This window comes from Macrobrachium rosenbergii, chromosome 54 (assembly GCF_040412425.1).
Source record: "Macrobrachium rosenbergii isolate ZJJX-2024 chromosome 54, ASM4041242v1, whole genome shotgun sequence".
Lineage (NCBI taxonomy): Eukaryota > Metazoa > Arthropoda > Malacostraca > Decapoda > Palaemonidae > Macrobrachium > Macrobrachium rosenbergii.
Window position 1 is genome coordinate 41,046,606 of NC_089794.1, and position 23,843 is coordinate 41,070,448.

Consider the following 23,843-nt stretch of genomic DNA (forward strand, 5'->3'; position numbering starts at 1 on the left):
ACCCCTATAGACTTGTTCCATATGAACAGGGTTTATCTTCTGAATAATAATAATAATAATAATAATAATAATAATAATAATAATAATAATAATAATAATAATAATAATAATCTGTGAATCTAAGGTTATTAAGCTTTTTGTCAGCACTCTAACCTAAACCTTCCCTTAAACATAAAATCCATGAAAAAGGCAAAGAACAAAGGTGACATAACTGTTCTCTGCAGCACCCCATTATCTACTGCAAAGTAACGTAGCATTTAAAAAATGGCAGCAGCCCTAACACACATAGAAAGACACAATAAAATGCACTGAAGGAACCATGCTACCTGTACATCCTGACTAGAAAAACCATCATACCAACTTTCTCGAAACAAGCTATAAAACTGAAGGTATAAAAGCTAACCCATATATTCAACATCATTAGCTGAGGAGGCAGGGACCTATGAGACACAGTACAGTACAGGCAGTCCTTGCTTATCGGCAGCATCAGTTAATGGCATTTTGGTTTTACAACGCTTAGCTAACGACGTCATTAACCAGACTTTCAGGGGCGGTAAGTGATTTTCGGTGTCGGTAAGCAGTTAACGGCACCGTTAAGCAGTTTATTGGCGCTAGTGACGTCGTAAATGCCATTTGTTACCATAATTACCGTGATGCTTTGGTAATTGACGATTTTCGGATATCGGCGCTCAGCCGGGAACGGAACCCCTGCCGTTAACTGGGGACTGCCTGTATGCATGTTAAAGACTGTACAGGTACTCTGTTCTTGACTAATACCATACCATACTAGATGGTCGAGCATGATAAAAATAAGAGGTTTGTAGAGTGTGTGGGCTATTCATTAGGTTTTGATTGTTACGATAAGTTCTTGAATCAAAACTAATTTTTTCAAAGGATTCTTACTTTCATAAGCTGGTTATAGATGTGAAGTGTATATTCAGCTGGTATGATAAGGGTATAACCTGGCTCACCCATGTGTGTAAATGACAATACTAGGACACCAGATGCATAAGCTATATTAATTTCCTGAAAAGAGAGAAAACTTCATCAATAATTTTACAATCAAATTTATTATTTAAAGTAATTATTATTTTTTACAAATTAATATTAGAAAATACATTCACATACACATATATACATATAATACAGTATACATATTGAGAAAGAATGGATCACTGAAAATTATAAGGTTAAGCAAAGTAAAGTAAGTACATACTACACAGAAAACATAGCTAAAATAAAAGTTGAGGAAATACGGTAGATAATTTTACTAGGGTAAACTGAAGATGTCATAAAAACTATAAAAGAGCTAATAGAAACAAAACTTACAAGCACTTAACCAAATTAGCCACACATGATGCCTGTACACCTGGACTTTGGACCAGGTCATAGTTTAAAATATAGTTTTAAGTGTACACAACCACTACTAGTACCTGCATTGCATGTAGTTTTATAAGTTTTCTGCAGAGATTATGGAGGTAAAGCATGTAAAGCATGATAAAATAAAAGAAGAGACATAGCCTATTAGTAACAATGGTCATTAACATACTTTTTCTAAATAAATGCAAAGCCAGGATTAAATTACCCATGACAACAAGAATATCAACTTATCAGAGATGCTAATATGAGAGATGGGGAGCTTTTCATATTTGTGTTGACAATAGACATGCAAAACAATGAGGATAATTACCACCTACTGACAGGTTGAACAAACATGCAGATGAATTAACTGTCACTAGTCTTCTTCTATCTGCAAAACTTGTGATGCATGTGTCTGGTACGTTCAGGCCACTAATGAAGGCTCTTATGACTGATGCATTTGTAATGACACAATTAGAATTATCAAATGACAGTGCAACATGGGAACATACCTTTGCCATATGGCCATGGAAGCTGAGATTTTGATTGCACATTAGGGATAACATTTCTCTCGACTTAGGCCCTACAACACTAAGTACAGTATACATAGATGTGACATCAGTTACAGATACACAAGCATCTGCTGTGATCTGCCTTCTCATCCAGTCCATAATGCGAGTCTGTTGAGTTGTTGGGGCCAACATTAAATAACTGGAATCAGAAAATCCACTACTGTATACAAGAAAATATAATCTATGATAATCAGTGATTATGTCCACCATTTTATGCAGTAACTTTAAAAGCCATCACAATAACTGATAGTATTCACTGAATGTTGAGTACACCTCTCTCCAAAAATATAAAATTACTTATATTACATCACTGAAAATTTGGTTCCCTAGAGTTACTGATATTCCAGTTTTTTTATCCCAGTTGCTCATGATTCATCCCCTACTTCATTCTACTGGTAACTGAATATTTACTAAAAAAAAAGTCTAAGGATGAGGATCCATTTGTTCCATTATAAATACTAATAATTATTCCACAATCTCCTTGGATTCTGCTCTCTTTGCAATTAATTTTAATAGAATTCACTTTTAACTGCCTCTTACAAATACTCACAAACTCTTCAAATGATCTCTGTAATTTCCCTCCAATGACATCAATCAATCAATATCTCTCACAAAGATCTGCCATTCCACTTACCATTAACATTGGATCTTCTTCCTAAACTTTCAATTACATCTTCAGTTCTTTCTAATATCATCAGTGCTTCTATATAACAAAAAGAACTTATTTTTAAGCTAAGTAATCTGGCTAAACTAATAAAAAATGATTGTAAAAGTGAAAATTTAATAATCCCATAAACTTTTGTTTCTAATTCAAAAGATGTAACCAAACAATTAACAGGTGGAAAACATCAAGCACCAAGAAACTGACATTGTGGAACAAATCAGGTTGCATAAAATCTGACTGCAGGATAATTTAACCCATGCCCTGGAAATGGACACTAAAAAAAATAGGCTACAATATGTCAAGTTACCATTCAAAAAAATACTAAACAGGTTATGAACAAATTTTGCATTTAGTAAAAACTGGCAACCAGCAAGTCTAGAATAACTGTGTCAAGATCTGCTTATTAAAATGTAAAATATGATGAACATCAATAAGCTATGAAAACTTTTCCATTTTACACACTTCAAAAATGAGACCATATGAGGATAAAAGTGTAATTGAGATTAGAGCACATCACAATAAATTGTTCCAATGGAGAGAACCTCCTGAGCATCTGAGAATGCATCCAGTGAAAGAATGTTTCAAAATGGAAGCTATGAATAAATTGGATGAGAGTGAATAAAGTATCTTAAATGACAACAGTTATTCTTAATGGATAGTCAAAGCCATTCTAGAAGAATGAAAAAAAGAATGAAAGACAAGAGTATAAGTGCAGGAGAACAGTCAATCAGTATGGAAGAGCTAATGAGAGAGATGGATCAAGACAAAAGTTATAGTGTGCTTGTTTCTGATAAGAGAGCAATTCACTATCCAGAAAAATTAATGAAATGAATGATCAAATAGATGGGGAGTAAATGGTAATTTGAAAAGTATAAATGGCGTGTTAAATGAAGTGGATGAGTTGTTACATGATATAAAGTCAGGAAATTGCAGATTTTAATGGGTTTCCTGACCCTAACCCTCCACTGTGGAAGTGGGGGGCTACTTGAGAGGACAGAGTGAAGTGACTTAGGGGGACAGAATATGGCAGTGAAGTTTGTGATTATGAAGCTAGTTTTTGTTCATTTTAATTTTTTTTTTGTAATAATTATTATGAAGTTTGTCACTTCACTCTGGCAATGTCAAGTTTTTATAGATTGAAGTTCAAGACTCAACTGTACCCTCATATGGTTTAGCTGACTGCAACAGTGAGGAGTGACAGGTGGCAGCAGCCAGCTTGAGGATGGCTTAATTCTGTTATGTCCTTTGTGTATTTTCTCTTCTGCCATCCCTTGGTATGTACCTCTGAGGATGTTGTGGTGTGCTAAATAGACACACTTTTATAAACAGAAAGCTGTGCCCTTTCTACTTAGACACAGTCTTAGGATGTTATTATGACTGTTTACAATAAAGAGAGAAAAAGATATTGTATATTGCCGTAAGTGTGGACCTGTTTACTGTTAATATCTGATGGTGAAATTTACTGTTCAGATATTATTTTGTGACAGTAGAGTTTGGCGTTTAATGTATGCTAGCTAGTTTGTAACAGCAAGAGTTGGATGTGTGTTTGTTTGAGATATTGAGTTTGAACTTCATGTTCTGACACTTCTGAATACAGGAAATTTATTATTGCATGATACCTTTAGAAAGTGTGAAGCTGTAAGCTAGTATGATAAGTTACTATTATTTCTGTCAACATTTAGCATAAGGTTACTATTAATTGTAAATACACCCTAGTATAAGCATTGTTAAACAATATTATTGTAAATTTTTAGTATACAAGTATTATTATAAGTATCAAATGTATGAGTGTGTCATTTGTGTTCATACATTAATAAAGTTAGCTTTAAAAAAGTAATTTATTTGCTTTGTAAACTCCAAATTCTCCACAATCCACCACTATGACAAGGTGAGAATGGCAGCAATTCACACAACACAGTCGAAAGTTAAAGTGACGCCTTACAAGCTAGGTTGGTATCCCCACTCAGTCACTAAAACCACCATAAACTAACCATGTAACTATTTAAAAGATATTCTCCATTTAAAAGGCATCAGTTTGTATTTCAATATGAACAACTTTTGCTTGCAATTTAAATACTTCATTGGCTAGCCCTAAGAGAGTCAAGTATTTTGACTCTGTGATTATATTAAATTACATAATAATAATAATAATAATAATAATAATAATAATAATAATAATAATAATAATAATAATAATAATAATAATAATAATAATATAATTTTCTTGTTACATACCAACAAAATGAAAATTATAAAACCCATTACTGTACCTGTTATCTGTTCGTCGTATAAGAAGACAATCATTTTCATATCCACCTCGCTCATTTTGCATTCCTGAGTGTATCACGCCACCTACAGGTGTGTTGACGTCATTACTGCATAATTTTTGCATGTATTCCACCACCTGGTTGCCAGCAGACTGAGAGGGAACAAATTACAAATTAAGTTGAATTATTACATCATAACAACTGTTCACCACCACATAAACTGGATACCAATCAAAACAAAAACAAATATACAATTCTTTAATTTTTCTCTAACAGGACTCATGTTATTCAAAAATACATACTCAGCACTGAAAATATTCAAGAGGTTATCTGCATCTTACCACAACCTGGACAGCAAAATACTTAACTGGATCTGCTTACTCGACTATCCATTTCCAAGTGAAAATATCTTTAAAACATGAAGATAAGCCTTTACTTCAATTCACAAGACTATTCAATACATAAACAACATTTGATGAAAAATAGGTGATATGACAAAAGGTCACACTGGTTTTTAACCCTATAAGAAACCATTCAAAATACAATAGTACAGTACTGTACACCACATACATAGGAATTACAAATAATTTTTACAGCATACAAAACAAACCAGATTAAAAATAGTTATTGTTATTTTAATCAATTTTGAAAAATCCATTATGCAGTTTGCCTTAAAGAACCCTGAGTATAAGCAAAGGAAAGATTACTGATAAGAAATAGAGTAAAAAGCTTCTTATTATATCTACTGAAGAAAAAAATCTTAAACTGTAAGAAAAATTAAAAAATGATTAGAGATGGAGCACCACATGCTGTATTAAAACTGACCATATCAATATCAGTATATGCAAAAGTTTTGTTATTCAAAATGATCTGAGATCAAAACAATACAAAGGACAGACAATTAGGGTGTATTTTCATGCTATCAATTTTGAAATGTACTTGAATGTAACCAAATAAATAACAACAAAGACTTTGCATACCTTCAATGATATCTGAGGAAGGGGAAGGGAAAAAGACTTTACTAACTGAATTAAGAGAAAAAAGAAAAAAGAAAAAATATACTGCCCTGATGAAATTGATCTTTTGTCAAAATCATGATGACTATGAAGCATCATGATGTAGAGGTGGCATTTTTAGTGAAAAAATTGCAGTGAGGAACCATAAAAGGAAGTCTTGCTAATTGAGACATAAGTTGAACATGGTTATATGCTGAATTTGAGAGAATGGTATACCTAGAAGTAAATGCTAAATAGATGACTGGTATATAACTTACTTCTCCATAAGGCATATGAGGGATTAGGAAAGATTTTTATAATTATGCCCAAAATTGCAGTCTACAAATTTCTGAGACACTCCAGTCAGTTCCAAAATTAATTTGTCCACTTGCAGCAATATGCGCTTCCCCCATGCATCCTCAGGTCTCAGGTGGATAACACATCACTCACATAGTCTGTTCTGCAGGTCAAAGGCTTTCATTTTGCCTCCACTTCCTTGCTGATCATTCCACCAGAATTTATCATTTCTTTTTCTTAATCATTGTCAGCATTAATCCCTTGAACCTTGTTCCTTTCTTTTGCTTGTGCATTAAATATATTAAATATAGGCAGCAACCAATATCTTTAGATGGTTTACTATGACTGTAAGAAGTATCTATGATGGGAAAGTGTGGCATAGTTAAGTTATTTAATTATGGTATACACAGATTTTCTTCCTATGGAAAACATTTTTGTCTTTTTCTTTTTGCATTATATAAGCAATATTACATGACTTTAATACATAATAATCATCTCTACATAAATGTCATGGATTTTTTACTGTACTGATGATAGTATTGAATTTTTTTTAATACCTGAATATATAATCCCTGCTTTTACTGTAACCTCCCACTTTCACCATCCACTTATGTAGAGGCTGACGCTTGCATCTGTACGTACTGTATTGTAGTGAATAACATGGCTTCAGAAAGTGAGCTCAATGAAGGGCTAAAGTCACCACCTGGTCCTAAGCCCCGGTCCCTATAACATCGTAATATATTTGTCACCCTTGTCAATAAATAACTTCTTACATTGCACCATTCTTCTGCTTAGTATAATTTATCTTTTACTATTATCATTATCATTATTATCATAATGTTTATTGCTTGTGTTAACAAGAGTACTGTATACATTAAATCAGATGAAAGCAAGGGGACAGAAAAATTATCTGATCATCTATAGTGAAGCAATATGTATGGTTAGTCAAGAAAACACATTATTCAAGACTTTGAAATGTCTTACAAGATTTACAGTGTGCTTGATTGAAGCTCATCCATTTCAGTGAACATGTAAGGTTAAGATATTTTGCTACACTGAGCTTACATCTCATAGCTTTTATTGAACATAAAATATTTAACATGCCCTCTCCTTAACCATTAGATCAGTTATTAATATGGACAAGCCAATAAAAACGAACAAAATAGAAAAATTACTGATCCTGAGAAGGCCAAAGGATAATAAAATGTAAAATAAAATCCAGGTATCTACAGACTCGTGTTGAAAACAAAGATTGTATAGAACATACATATCTAATTGTTGTGATCATGGTGCAAATACATTATCACTGAGGACACTTCACAGCTCTGTGACTTGAGGATGTGTTTGGAAGCTAAAGAGTGCAAAAGAGTTGTCAGAGCAGAGTGGTGGTAAAAGGCAATTAGAATATGAGGAAAGAGTATCCATGTAGAATGATTTTTGTGTTCAATAGGTTGCTTGGCATTACAGTACTTAAATTTTAACGCTTGCTGAAGAGAGTGAATATGTAAGCCACAGTAATGTTGTATGCCAAGGTAATGTCATAAGAGTAAGTGCCAAATCAGTTGAATATCAGTACAGATAAGAATGTAAATGGATGACTCACACAAATAAACTGGATGGCCTTGCAAAAAGACAAATACATATCAGGATAAGGTAATACAGTACTCAGATCATGCACTTAAAAACTATAAATGTAACATACATAAACTGGAATAAATAATTTGTACAAGGATATATACATTCATGAACATGAGAACATCCATGCTAATAAAAAAAGCATCACTGGGATAAAAACTCATTGTTCCTTTAAATACTCATGAGTTTCTAAATGCTGTACAACAGATACTTGCCTGTTTACTAGTAGAAATATGCTTCCAAAACAACAATTTTTTTCTAATTTAAATTTTCCTAGCTATACAAACCAGAGGCTTTTATGTATGAGAATCCTTCAGTGTGAGCTGGAATCAGCTGTTGTTAACAAGGCAGTTAACTTATGGTAGGAGAAAGAATGGGAGGAAATCCCCACTTACCTGCCTTCACCAAGCCAATAAAAAAAAAAGTTCTGATTATAGATCTACCACCAACACTCCACCCCCTTTGTTACAAGGGAGAGCAGAGGTAATAGTTCTTATAAGATGACGTTCTACGACTGGGTGCATGATTATACAACTTACTTGCACCTGCACCCAATCCACCACATACTCTATCTCAGTTGCTACCTCGCAGAGGGAGAAAATATGCATTAACGAAGAGAAGCCAGTCTCTCTAACATTAATCCCAGGTCTTATGGCCTCCACGTACCTTAAGTCAGATGCTTTTCTGTTCAAGAGAAACTTGATGAACAAAAAACTACAAGTCAGAGACTTACTATTGAAACACTGCTCTGAAATGCATGGTAAGTTCTCATGTACCTAACCTGGTGGGCTCTTGCATGAACTATGACTATCTACTTCGCCAGAAGTCATAAGCTCATTTGATTAAAACATGAGACCAAAAAGGATGTGTTTCTGGGCATAATCTTCTTGTGTTTGACAGTAACATACAGGCACTGACACTCTGGCCTAAGAGGCTGGGTCCTTCTTAAGAAGCACCTTCCAGCTTGCACTGCATATAGAAACCTCATCTGGAAATCACCAACAGTTCCAGAGAAAGGAAACTGAAAAGCCCTTTATCTCATCATGAACTGACATGAGCCAAGTTTTTGCCACAAACTCATGAACAAATATGAATGAGAGAGATTCCCAACCCTCTGAGTGGCAGATAAAATATAAAAAGCCATGTAACTTTCCAATAAGTTTTGTTAAGTTTAAAGCCACCAGGAAGACAGTCTTGGCCACAAGATTTCAGTCTGAGGCCTCCCACAAGGGTTTGTAAGGTGCCCGAGTTATGGGGCGGAGGAAGACAAGACTGCTCGAAGCTCCTCATGAACATGGATATCTCCACTAAAGCAGAGAGATCCATGACTTTCAGTCCAAAGAAGCACCAACCCTCCTCTGGGCACCTCGGCAAAAATATGAACAGAGAGAGTCTGAGACACTTGTCATATTTTGAAAGTATACAGTGAAACACCAGTTCGAGCATACTCAGAGAACCCTGTGTCAACCATATCCTTTGGAGGAGGAGGAGGAGGAGGAGGAGGAGGAGGAGGAGGAGGAGGAGGAGGAGGAGGAGGAGGAGGAGGAGGAGGAGGAGGAGGAGGAGGAGGAGGAGGAGGAGGAGGAGGAGGAGGAGGAGGAGGAGGAGGAGGAGGAGGAGGAGGAGGAGGAGGAGGAGGAGGAGGAGGAGGAGGAGGAGGAGGAGGAGGAGGAGGAGGAGGAGGAGGACACTTACATTTCTTCACCATCCTCTGTCCATGAGTTGTACACTCCTCAAGGAATAAAGTAGGAGTATGGCCGATAACAAAATACTATGTAAGCGCACCATGTCAGCACTGTCGGAGAGCACAAAAAGTATACTTTAGTTTAACCAAACCACTGAGCTGATTAACAGCTCTCCTAGGGCTGGCCCAAAGGATTAGATTAATTTTACATGGCTATGAACCAGTAGGTTACCTAGCAATGGGAACTACAGCTTATTGTGGAATCCAAACCACATTATAGCGAAATGAATTTCTATCACCAGAAATAAATTCCTCTAATTCTTCATTGGCCGGTCGTAGAATCGAACGTGGGGCCAGTAGAGTGCTAGCTGAGAATGGTACCCACCCGTTCAATGAGGAACTGTTGGAGAGCACAAGATAGTTATCTATCTTACAATGGTTACAGCAACACAAAGGAAATACAGCCGCTACACAGAAGCTTACTTTCTTTATACTTTTCGTTGTTCACTTTTCTTGTTTAAATCCAAGTTGATAAAAAAATGACAAAAACACTATACATACAATAAAAAAATTAAAGAAGTTTCAAATAGACAGTTGGCAGGAGTGCAGCAAGACATCCTCATCTGACAATAGCCAAAGAAAAAGTGCTTGGTGACAGCAGGTGAGTAGAGGTTTCCTTCGCTTAGCCCTTTTATCACTAGGTAACTACCTTGTTACCAGTTTCAATGACTATTTCCAGCTTGCACTCCAGGATATCCTTACAAAAAAAGACAACGGTTTATATTTCTACAAGTACAAAAGAGGTTACTAAAAAAGAAATGGAAACATGCATTTTAACTAGCTTTAATCTGCCTTTGTCATTAAAACATCATTTCAAAAATTAAATTTATATAGAATGCAACCTGCATTTTTTTATGAAAAATATAATCCTAAAATTATGTACAAAATTCTTTCATTCATTTTCAAGTACTGTTCTTTGCAATGTTCAGCCATTACATCAGTTATCAGATTTGTATGACATTTCTAATATTTCCTTTTAAAAATTGAAGGTGTGAAACTTTTCCATTTGAAATGCAACATTCAGAATAGGAGAAAATGCAATCAGAGAGAGAGAATAATTCTTCCAGCATGAAAACCCTACAAGAACATACAGTTATCAACCATAAGTAGTTAGTTGTTATGATCCAAATAAAATCTTATAAGTTAAAAGGTGACATAACAACCGGTCAGATCTACTTTGCATAAGAAATCATCGCATCTGGTTACCATATGATAATGGCATCTGATTTTGGTTTCTAAAGCTTGGACCATTTGAACAAAAGCTAATTAATCCACCTCCCAATAATGTCCTGCCTCATCAAAAGTTATAGTCATATCTCTCCAAAAATCTTACCACATGCTGGCAGTCACAAGGCCCACCTTTGAACAAACAGACAAAGACACAAACCAAACCAAAAGGTTAAAAGATAAGCCACTAATGGCAAAGTTCATTACCCACATTATAAGATTTGGTTTATATAATACATAAAATACACAGATGACATGACAGTAATCAAACCATGTCTTTGGACCTCCCCCACACACATTTAACAATGATGACTACATTAACATGTACAAAAGCATAATGACAGATGCCTCATAAACTAGGCTGTAAAACACTAAACCTGAAAAGATACTGTCACATTCTGGATTAAAACTATGATTAATAATGACCAAAAATATACCCAACACAACAACAAAGAAATTAGAATGGTATTATGAAAGGTTTCATTATCAATTACAGAGGTACCTCAGTACTCAGATGGCTCTATTCATAAATAGTAACTTGGTTCATGAATGTGTTGTCAAAGCAAAAACTGTTCCATGTTCATCAATTTTGCTCATCCTTCACACAAACGAAGACAACCTGCTAGAACACATATGGGATTAGGGGTGTCATGAGTGTGCAGTTCTCAGCTGGAACAAAGTGAAAGCCCTCAGTTTGCATAGTTGTCATTCGTGCACAATGCTGCTAAATTGTCATTAATGTTTCTTTGCGTTGGTTTTGGAGATTCTAGTGCAAATAAGTCATCACGGGGCGTAAGGAGGTTAGGGATGGCAGCAAACTGAAGAGACATGTAGGTAGAAAAATGATATTGGTTCAAAAGCAAGTCATAGCATGCTATGTATGTGGTATCCATGTAACTAATCTGGTTAAGGAGTTTTGTATGACCAAAACTACAATTCTTCAATGATAAAATGTAGGAATGCCATCAAAGCAGCTGATGTTGCTAAGGGAGTGAAATCTGTTACAAAATAATCTCAGACAACTGAAGAGGTTGGAAGACTGTTGTTACTTTGGACAAACAAAAAACAGCTAGCCAATGATAGTGTTTCTGAGGCCATCATATATGAAAAAGCAAGACAACTGCATGCTGATTTCTTTATAATCACCATGAAATGAGAGTTGATACAGGTTGTACTGAAGTGTTCAAAGCCAGTAATGGGTGGTTTGGGAAATTTAAGAGAAGTGGCATGCACAATGTGGTGAGGCATGGGGAGGCTGCCGATTCTGACAAAAATTCTACTAAAAATATGTGAGTTCAAGGACTATGTAGAGGCTGAAGGTTTTGTTCTCCAGGTGTTTAACTGTAATGAGATGGGCTTGTTCTCAGAAAAAATGCAAAACAGGATGTATATCACTCAAGAGAAGTTACTGCCAGGACACAATCCAGTGAAGGACAGATTCACTTTTTTGTTCTGTGGGAATGCAAGTAGGGATTTAAACCTGAAGCCTTTACTTGTCTATCACTCAGAAAATCTGAGGTTTTTTAAGAAAAATAATGTTATTAAAAATAAATTAAATGTGATATGGAGGGCTAACAGTAAAGCTTTGGGGACCAGGTAATCTGTATTAAGTTGGCGAATGAAGTAGTTGACCGTAGTGTTGGGCAGTACCTTTATGGAAAACAATTGCCTCTGAAGGCCGTTTTTGTACCTGACATGCTCTTGCTAATCCTCCACTCCTGGAGGCTGAATTGCTGGAGGAGTTTAACTTTAGAACAGTGAAGGTTTTGGCCTCTAACAAAACTTCTCTTATCCAGACCTATGGGCCAGCAAGTCATCTCTAATTTCAAAATACTCTACACTACAGCACTATATCAGATACTTTAAATGTGACTTCTGATATGGAGCTGACACCCAGAGAATCTTGGAAGAGCCACTTCAGCATCCTCCATTGCAAAAGCCTCATAAACCAAGCCTGGAATGATGTCTCTTACAGAACCATGATGTCTGCTTGGAGGGACAGATGCTTTAACAGATAGGGACTTGAAGGGTTTGAGACTAAGCCATGTTGTGATGATGATGAGGAGGAGTCAAGTGGACAGGTACAAGGAGGGGCTCACCACAGAACTGCTGGACCTTCTGAGGAAGCAACAGACAGCAGCTGAGGGTCTGTGTTCAGGAGAGGAGGAGGAGGAGGAGGGAAAGGAGGATGCCATTAGTTCCTCAATAAAAGAAATGCGTATAAAATGGGGGGAAGTGCAAAGTTTCCTAGAAAAATATCACTCTGCAAAGCTGTAGCAAACTGTGTTATCAACCTGCTGATTGACAATGTTATTTCTCACACCAGAAACATTACGAAACAGGCAAAAACAAACATCATTGGACAGGTTTTCAGTAAAACAGAAACTGGTCTTAACAAGAAAGAGGTAGAATGAGAGAAAAGAGAAACAACAACTGAAGCACAGATACCTACAACAACATCTCTCCTCCTCTTACCCTCCTCATCACATGCCACATTTGCCATCAACTCAATCCCCTAAGTATGTACTTCTTTTGTTTAGTTTTTTTGTGTGATTTCTGCATGCTAGGCTTGTTGAATTTAAGTCAAAATGCTTTTAATCTTTTTGTATTTTTAGAGTTCTGGAACAGATTACTCCAATTTACATTATTCCTTATGGGAAAAATTCATTCAGTTTTCAGACAGATCGGTACTTGGACAGCCTCCTGGTATGAAGTGTCCAAGTACTGAGGTACCACTGTAATGAAAATAAATTAATTTCATAACATATCTGGAACATAAGGATGGCAAAGAAAGATAAAATAAAAGTGCAGTGAAAATCATGAAGGCATCAGCATATTTCCAGTCCTTACCTTTGATCTATAAAGACTGTCAGATGTACTCTGGAAAAAATGTTTTAAACGTGTAATTATCATGAAATATTGTATATTTTCTTTTAAAACTTACACGTTAAAATCTTTTTATTACAAATCCATTACTCCTAAATAGCCATTTTGTGCATCATGATATTGTCCCAAAGAATTCAGTCCCATTTAAAATAAAGAAAGAAAACTACAGTTGTCCAGCAGTACTGCACATGCTTGTGCGCAGATCCCAGGGTCTCATGCAACCATAAGTCATTCAATAACTGCCTTCTTATCCATGAAGTGCAAGAAATAGTGAAGCCAGGAGGTGGAAACTTGCATCATAAGTAAAGGATTTTTATGAAAACATGACTCTTATTCTCAAAAATTATAATTACCATTTTCCCAGCATCAAAGATGCTGTTTTTTAAATAAGACTCCGACATTTACAGTTATATTTTCAACTGGTGCCTATCCTAACCCTAGAGGAAAGTTAACTTTGCTTGACCTTAATCAGAACTCCTTGTACAATATCTGAATGAAGTGTTTAAATTATACTTAGTTAAAATTATTAAAATAAGACTATCATAAAAAAAGATTCATCCCACATCAGCAGATTATTTAGCAGACAAGTCAACAGATGAGCAGTAACTTGAATGTGGTAAATCAATATTACTGGTATCTTAACTCTCTCCAAATGATCCTGACTTTAAGGGAGCATTATTAGCTAACAAAAGTAATATTGCAGTATGTTAAAAGGGTTTACTGATAAATATTATAGCAAGATTATTGAAATCAGACATATTCATATCACGTTCCTGTAATATTTCTACAAATGGTAAAAATCTGCAAAATATTTATAGGTTTTGAAGAATACAATGGATTTTTTGTGAGATTGGTATTACAGTGCATACATCAATTTTAACCTTTATTGTTTTTATTTTGTTTTATTTGGGATATCATGTTCATGCCATGTTTTTACAAAAAGTAACTGGAATAAACTAATTCCATAGTTCTAATTTTCCTGTTGCATTGTTTGGTTTTTCCTTCATCTGATTTTGCAACAATTCTGCATATGCTTACACTATCAAAAACTTAAAAAACTGCACCATCTGAAGCCCCAATCACTTGCACACGCTGAGATACTGTCAGCCAAGAAAATTCCTGACAAAACATGGGCTGGGTAGTTCATGCTCTATACATTACTTGGTAATTTGTTAGAGTTTTCAGTCTGCTTAAATGTCAACTTCAGAAATGCTTATCAAATAACAAAATCAATGGACTACAAAATATATGAACTGATAAAACTACAATAATCAATATGCTGTAACAGCCGAAACCACAGTACTTCAATGCATTAAGACAGTCAAATGCACACAGTACCCCAACCAAAACAAAGCCATTAACTCATGAAAATGCTGGACCTCTTTTTTTTTTTTTTTTTTTTTTGTAAATCAAAATTGGGGTGCATCTTAAGGTCTGACCATCTTCGACACCAGGAAATAAGGTACTCATGATCAACCCAAATCTCAGTTTAGGTGGTAAGGCTCAAACAGCTAAAAATCCTGGATTGGCTACTTAAGACCTGTAGAAGCCATGTGAAAGCAAAGCTTCTTGGGAGTGATTTTAAAAGACAAGCAAAACTATAAAGTTAGCAATGAAGGGAGCTTTCAAGAAGATGTTAACTAATCTATCAATTACTAACTAGTTATCACTAACATCAAAAAGAATAGAACTAACCATAATATGCAAGGCATAAACTACTTTATTAGTGACAGCATATTTGCTTTTATATTGATCTGCTGGCTAAAATTAGCCTTGCTTAGCTAGGATTGGAAGTAAAGTACAAGGTGAACAATTTTTATGACTGGTGGAAAAAAGGGTTTAATTACGGTGAAACAGATGAAATTCGCTACAGAGCTTCACTGTATTTATATAAATTTCTTGATAAACTACACTGACAACAGGAAAAATCATCGCAATACAGAAAATTGAGGGAAAATGAAATACACACAAATTAGGCAGAAAAGAATTTAAAATGAAATGAAAGAATGTAATCTTCAAAACAAAAGAGCACAACAGCAAAATGTATGGGTAGTCCACCAGTGAGGTGACACCCTCACTGATGCTTGAATAATGACCCCAGGATCCCACCATTACCTGCAGACTACTATCGGCTGAATGCCATTTTCTTTTATTTTAAGAACTGAAATGTCTAAGATAATTTCATGGCCCACAAAAAAGGCTAAGAAAAAGGTTTATTGTGAAATAAATATAGATCTTCAGCCGCAATCTGTGGAAAAATTTGTAATTACTATAATATAAAATTACTCTTTTAAACATTTAGGTAAAAAATGAGATTACAGTACTTGCAAACAAGACAGATAACCTGTTGACAAAATCTCAAAAACAAAATCTTTTGCAAAATTTATTACAATGTCCCTTAAAACCAGGATGATTCTTGCATATTTCATCTTGAAATTGCAACACACAGGTACTGTATAACAATTAATATACTGTATAACAATTAGTAAATTATTTGTGGGAGACCTGAAAAAATAAATGCAAATGAGACCAAATTTTGTTATAGCAGAGATTCTGTTCTAATGGATTACTGAATGATCTGCATGTGCAAAAAACATTTATCTATTTCAAGTGGATCCGAGTACATATTTCACTGTAGCAAAAGGTTTTCCTACTTTGCAGATAAAGTCAACTAAAATTATTAAAAATTAAAAAAAGAAATAGGCAATTTGGCAAGGAAGGCTGACATATTCTTGCCACAATTTTATTTGCTGTTTAGAAACTTACAAACTGTGCAACAATCCCTTAATTATCCCTGATAATTTGCACACCAAAAGCAGCCGTTGAATCTAAACCATGCAAAATAGGTCAAGAAACTTGATCTTTGTTAATATCTATTTTTAACTTTAATTGGCATGAATTTGGGAAGATGATGATAAAGAGTTTACTTCATGGTAACCAGAAAGAAGCTGAGTTGGTTATCTGCCAAGACATCTATTTTTGCCTTTCAATCACTCTTGTCATGGCCAATAATTCATGAACAAGTTTCAAGTAAAAACTAAGGGAATTTCATCTCAACCTGAGGTAAAATCACGATAAGAAATGCTTGCAGGAATGCCTGTTATTTAGGGGGAATGGCTGTAGTAATGCCTGTAATCAGAGGGAATGAGTACCGTAATGCTTGTAAATTACAGGGAATGAATGCTGTAATGCCTGTTAATCAGAAGGGATGAATGGCGTAATGCCTGTTAATCAGAGGGAATGAATTTCATAACATCTGTTAATCAGAGGGAAAGAATGCTGTAATGCTTGTCAGTCATAAGGAATGAATGCCGTAATGCCTATTAATCAGAGGAAATGACTGCCATAATTCCTGTTAATCAGAGAGAATGGAAGCTGCAAAGATGGACAAAATTATAACTTAAAACTGGCACCTCAAGTGCTGTAATTTCTGGAAATGAGTATTCTGCCAAAAACTTGATGGCAAATTATATTGATTAAGTTATGTATCTGATGATGATATCAATAATTTGGTTAAATCATGAAAATGTAGCTGAGGGATAGGTGGTAATAAGGCAGAAAACAGATTGCAGTTTCATGAGCTGGAGATAGTTTGAGCATGAAATGGGAAGGGAAGAGGGGGGCAACAGACAGATAAATGCTAAAAAAGTGTCTCCAATTCTTTAACAAAGTGTATATATGAATTCTGTAAAAGAAACAAAATTTTACCTTTGCTAACCTGTAGCACAACTCTGGCTTCTTACATTAATAAATCAGTCATACAAAATCTACTGTAATGAAGCCTGATACTGTGAATTGGTATAATTCAAAGGATAAATATCAAGCTAAAAACAACTTAAATTGTACAAGAATTTCCAAAAACTACAGGGCTACAAGGGAAAAACATTAGCATTATTTCGAAGACTCAGAGAGGCACAAAATACTAGATAAATAAAATTACAGTTCTTAAGAAAATCTAGCCACAAAATATGCGATTAGATGCAATGGTAAAAACATACAAAATCAAAAGTCTAGATAATATTACCTTAACAATACAGCACCACTCAGTGGATGTAGCTACTCTTATGCTTTTGTGAGATTTACAAGATAAAACCATTCTCTCAATTGATAGTTTTCACATACTGTACATATACACTGCTGCAATCTGATAGGAAAACAATCCAGTGAAGAACTGTTGTGAAATCACTGATATCACATGCATAAACCTAACTGAATCCCTTACAGTATTTTTTAAATCTCAATAGAGAGAGATATTGCAAACCTTTGCCAAGTACCTGCAATTTGACCTATAATTTGTAACCATTTTCAACTTAAAAGTTCAACAAATATTTAGGGACAATTAAATCTGCTATAAGCTTCAAATAATATAGTGGGTGCAATGGTGATGTCTAAAGTTTAATAATAACAATAATAACAATAATAATAATAATAATAATAATAATAATAATAACAACATCAGCTATGCTGATTTGTTTATTTATATCCACAGTAATCTGCATCTGTATTGAAAAAATTTGTTTGAAAAAAACAAATTTTGACCAAACCAGCTGGAAACATTCACTGAGTGACTCCCTCCAGATGATAAACTTTTGACTGATATTCTACGGCCAAAAAATTCATCCAAACAAAAGTTATTCACCTGGAGAGGAGGGTTTCTCCTTATGAATTATTCTACAAAGTTTCATCAACATCTGTTCCACAGATTCCCTTATTCCTGCTAAAAGACAAACAGGCAAACATGGAAAATATACTTCCTAGGCAAAAACACTGAAAGCATCCACTTCACTTCTTACTTTCTAGAAGTTGTTACTATCCTGTGAATGTCAATGATTTTGCAGTAAGTTACACAATTGAACATTTAACAATAATTCAATATAAATGTTACAACAGTATGCAGATAAAACATTCCAAAACTAGATTATCACAAACACTAATATGCATGTTTCTAAATTATGTATATATTCAATATTGCACATTTAACTCACTTCAAAAATAAATCTTAATTTAACCCAAGGAAAATGTGATTTCTTTTATGAAGCATCAGTCTGCTTACTCGGGGAGTGGTATAGCAAGTACTGTAGATCTAACTCACTTGCCTGGAGACTAATTACTTAGAAAAATCAGAACACAAACTAATAAACTTTCAAGAACCATTAGCAAAGTTTCAGCATCGCATAGAAGTCATATGACAATAGTGGTACTGCCTGAATACCAAGAACTTTGTCCTCACCTTGACTATCTGGCTTAGCCTTCATTTCTTGCATTACTCTGGAAGGGCACACAAGCCTGAAGTAAAGGAATGTTACATGTGCTAAAGGCTAGAAGTGTTTTGAAGGTGAATGAATGCAAATGTCTCATTAAGTAGTGGGAGAATTAGGGATGGCTGGAGTAAACTGGAAGTTAACATACTTCCAGATGAAATCCTAGTTTCATGCCATTTTACTCTTGTTATTAGTATCCAGTGAATCAGTAAATTTTAAATAGCTAAAAGAAATAAAATTTAGTGGGTTGACAATACTGTTAGTTAAGAGGGGGGACAAAGATATGAATCTTATGCTACAGGATTTTGTAGAGCTTCCCTATAAGAGAATAAAATATAAAGGAGAATAAAATATAAAGGAGGTGATAGAGAGGTACCTCAAAAACAACCTACTGACCCAGGAAAGGATATGGATAAGGCCATGGCTGTTAAAAAGACCTCAATTATGGTCAGCTTCCAGTGACACTGAAATGATGGACAAATAATATTCTAAAGGATTGGGCCACAAAGCGCAAATTCATTAAATTTTACCATGTGAAACTAATCATGTATGTTACTATGTACACAGAACGAAGACCTGGAAAATTTTTAGGTTCCATGACTGGCAAGCTCCTTCTTGCTCTTTCTCATTTGTTCATTGTAAATCCCTTAAACATAAATACCCTTCAATCCACCCAAGTGACTCTCTAGTTGTGCCCCAAGACCCCACTGTGCATGCCTAAACAATGCTCCACCACCATCCAAGAAGTCATTTTTCTTCATTCTGATATTTGTTTGTAGTGATTTGTGAATTTCTTCCATTTTTAATGGTGTTTTTTCATTTCAGTCAGCTGTTTTGTTTTGCCACCAAGTGTTGCTATGAGTAATATTTGATTGGTTTCCCTAAGTATGTAATTCCTAATACTCCCTTGCCTTCTGGGGACTGTCCATGTGACTTTTCATTTTAGGCTTGTTTTTTTGTCACTACAGTCATGCACCTGTGTATTTCCATAATAATTTTCAGTAAGGGTAATTTTAATTTTCTGATGTTATACAGTTGTCCTTCTTGTCTATTTCACATCACAAGGTACTTTCACTTCTATGTTTTCTGTTCTCTGTTATTTAATATTAAGAGTCATGAAATGAGCCAGAGCTGTGTTAGCAAAACTATGGCCTGTACTGCTGAAGGACTACATCAACTGTGGGCCAAAGCTCTTTTTCTCCACTTGCAGCATAAAAGCAAATGTCCCAGCTGATCAAACTCCATGATGTGACCAAGGTTAGGAGTAAGAGGAAAAGAGTCAGTCAGGAGCATCCTCTTCTTTTAAAGAGTAGTAACCTGGCCTGCAGCTTGTACAAGGGGGCAAGTCAAAGCATTTATGGTTTAGGTCTCAAAGGTAAAAGAGCACAAAGGTATTAGGGGACTTCAATGAAGCAAAACCATAAATAGAAGAAATTTTAAAATTTCTTTTAAATACAAAAGATGTACATATAGCCCTAATGCTATGACAACACTGGAATGATCCTAGCTCTCTTAATGGTTGGGGAAAATTAAAATAATTAACCATATGCATGATGAATAAAACTCCATAGTAGATCAATCTTCAAAATGTGCAACATTACTAAGGAATGTGCTTCAACATTCAATAGGAACAGGTGTAGAAATGATGCTGAAAGGAATTTAATATACAAGCTACAGAAAAAAGCTGCTCTTAAGAGAAGCATGAAACTTAATACACACAAGAAATACTGTACCTGCAAGTAAAAAATTACAATGCATAAGCACCCAGTCAATAATATAGCTCTGCCAAGGTCACTCAACAGTGAGTACATCAGTAAATGTATTAACATGCATTACTGGCAATTCTTATGACTGAATTTAGTTCCTATATTTATAGTGAGGGCTTGCCATGCTAAACTATTTCACAGGCTGGAACAGTTAACAGAATGAATGGTGAAACGGTTTCCTCAGGGAAAAACTCAAATTTTCATTGCTGTTCACCTACAGCTTGTTATCTAGAAGGGTCGCCTATGGGATATTTTCAACACATTCATTAAGACTTTTTCCCATTCCTGGAATATCCTGCTAGTGCACAGAAGTGGGAAAAACATAACCTTTAAACCTTGTTGAGGAAGGTAATTTAGATGAACCACACGATCTGGGAAAACTCATACTATTAAGTTATCTGTCCAAACTGACTGACTCACTCTGTCATGCCTAATCTTGCAGCTGATAGCCTTTATCCATTACTTTCAAAATCATGAGCAACCTACTATAATGTAATAAGCCTCCAGATAAATGAATCAGACCAAACTGCTTTTTCCACAGAAGCTATGTGATTCAAGTGCCAATTGTTATTATTAAGTAGTTTAACCAGACCACACCTCATATATCAAAAACATCCAATAATGTCAATTAATACTATTGCAAGTGAAAGTGAATATATCAAGAGACATTGCTGTCTCAGCTACCAAAAATACTAATATTCCCTCTGCCATCAAAGGGATTACATGTTCAAGCTACAGAACATATCCACGAAAAACATTTCTAAAAAGTGCAATGTTTTTTATAACATAATATATTTTTCATACAAATCCGGTAAGTATTCATAAGATTCCTTATTCTGTGGAAACTCATTCCAGTTGTACCATTACCGTGAAAAAATTCACCCTTCTTGCCTGGTCAATCTATCATTGTTAGAATCCTCTCCATAAAAGCACTGTCTTCTGACTGAAGTGGAAGAAGAGGCATCTTGGATTCAGTGTTGTGACACATGGTGGCAGCCACAGGGATACAGCAGCTGCACAAGACCCAGGGTTTGGAGGATGGTTGGTTTGAAAGCAAGACCCAGGAGGAGGGTTTTGGCATCTTGATGGCCAAGAATGAATTGCTCCTACATGGGGACAGAGGGAGGGTACAGCCCCAAGTGAGCAGAAGAGAGCAAGAATGCCAGGCTCTGTCTTCTGTCGAGGTAATGATGCAAATGAGGGTGATTCAGTCCATCACAAGAACAAGACCACTATTTCCATAATTGTTGAACCACATGATTTCTTTGTTAGTGGAGCCAGAGTCGTACTTGTTTTGTCCAATAATAACCTCTTTTTTGTCACAAGAGGGAAGAGGGGCAGATAGAGAAAGTAGTGATGTGTCACCAGCTGAAGAGTACAAAGACATGTTGGGAGGAATCTTGGAAACATGGCATTATATGCTCTCTTCTGAGCAAATCTGAGCCAACATCCTAATCCATTCATACCATACCAACAGATCAAACATAAGAGAAGATCTTTTTCCAGGAAAGACATAAACACCCTGCAAACCTTACCTGGCAGAAATTGAAATCTGTGATGAAGAATCTCAAACTAAGTCTTAACAACAATAGCCACAAGGCAAGGCCTTACTCACACCCCAAAAATAATACTAACTGTACACACCAATTCACTATCCCATTTTATCCTAGAGAACATTTAAACTCTCAAAACTCTAATTATTTTCAAGAATAACTTAGCACCAGAATCCTCACAAGTTCTCGGTTCTGATGTACTTGCAGTAAGTACAAAGCAAATTTTAATTTGAGAAAATTCACTAATTCATTGTTCTAAAAAGATGTGAAGATAATACATAAACATAAGGATTTCCTGACAATGCTCACCAGGAAGTAAGCAAAAAAAAAAAAAAAGTTAATTACACATACTCTGCTTATGAAAGCTTTAACAAAATGAAACAAAGAAGGTAATCTGTGAATGAAGCCCATCCAGAAGCAGAAAGAAGATCATGTTCTTATTCAAATCTTGTCAACAGAGACAGGCAGAACCTAGTCCCTCCAACAAACATATACACACCAATAAAGGAATTACATACTCAGGATGGGAGTAAAGAGTAAATAAGAGTACAGTACTAACTTTGCACACAAGATCAAGAAGCAAAGGCTGGGAGCACACACAGACTATCTCGGTAAGTGCTGATAGGATATTGACCTTACAGTCACACAACAGTATGAGTGTAGATGTGAGCAGCAGTAGGAAACTGGCCTGATATAATGGGTACAATGTTTTCAGGATAATGGTGCAACTGGTTGATTTCTAAACAAAATAAAGCACCTCATGATTAATTAGCTATAATGAACAAACAGTACATGCAAGAAACATGTTAAAACTTGATATCTACTATTAACAATGGTCAAAATATCACTAAAATGCATGCCTACTTATTTGTAATACAATAAAGTTGCAATTTCCAAGGGTAGAAAGTATCAGCGCTCAATATTTATCCATGTTCCTCAGAGATAATAAATTTTTTTTAATTTCTTCATATAAACCCATTAGTGTGCTTCTAATAGCCCAACTTCATGGTCAACAAATTGCTCCAAACATTTAATCCCTGAACAAGAAAATGGTACAGTCCAACCTGTTAAATCTGGGAACCTTGGGATCAGGCCACTGCCGGAACACACAAAATCCCGGAATATAGAATACACCCTTAAAAAATTAAGCCCCTATGTAAACATAGTCTTGCAAGCTAATTCCACAAACACATAGCCTAGTTGCCGACTTAGCCTACTACTTGGCAAAGTTCTGACACCGATTTTTATAATTTCATTACCCATACATTTTCACTTTTATCATTTTATAACTTCATACTGTATACTGTAATTTTCTTTAAAATAGTGTACTTCATTTAACACATTTACCCTACATTCCTGAATTAGCCTAACCGTAAGTCAACTACTTGACTTTTCTCAGAATCTACATAATATTATCAGTGACTTTCATCTCCTAAATTTATTATCTTCATGATTATCGCTATTAGTTTCTTCGTCATATATTTTGATTATAGAGGGTAATAAAATGACAAAAATAAAGAATGAACTTTGGCGATCACTCAGTGCATCTGATACTTTGCTGTCAAAAATTAAACACAGCACACCGCCACCTATTAGGAAAATGAACACTAAACATTT

At 35.2% G+C, this 23,843-nt stretch overlaps 1 protein-coding gene across 6 annotated transcripts in view; it reads right to left on the bottom strand.

The window, feature by feature from the left end:
- LOC136835014 (pyruvate dehydrogenase phosphatase regulatory subunit, mitochondrial-like) overlaps positions 1–23,843 on the bottom strand; it is a 75,968-nt gene that overhangs the window by 5,111 nt on the left and 47,014 nt on the right. For 3 of the 6 annotated variants that reach the window (XM_067098046.1, XM_067098043.1, XM_067098048.1), the window contains 4 exons: positions 13,611–13,640; positions 4,866–5,014; positions 1,872–2,070; positions 904–1,026 (listed from right to left, as the gene is read on the bottom strand). In XM_067098046.1, coding sequence (XP_066954147.1) covers positions 904–1,026; positions 1,872–2,070; positions 4,866–5,014; positions 13,611–13,640 — 501 coding nt within the window. The remainder of the gene's footprint in view (positions 1–903; positions 1,027–1,871; positions 2,071–4,865; positions 5,015–13,610; positions 13,641–23,843) is intronic. The other 3 variants (XM_067098047.1, XM_067098045.1, XM_067098049.1) reach the window with 1 other exon arrangement.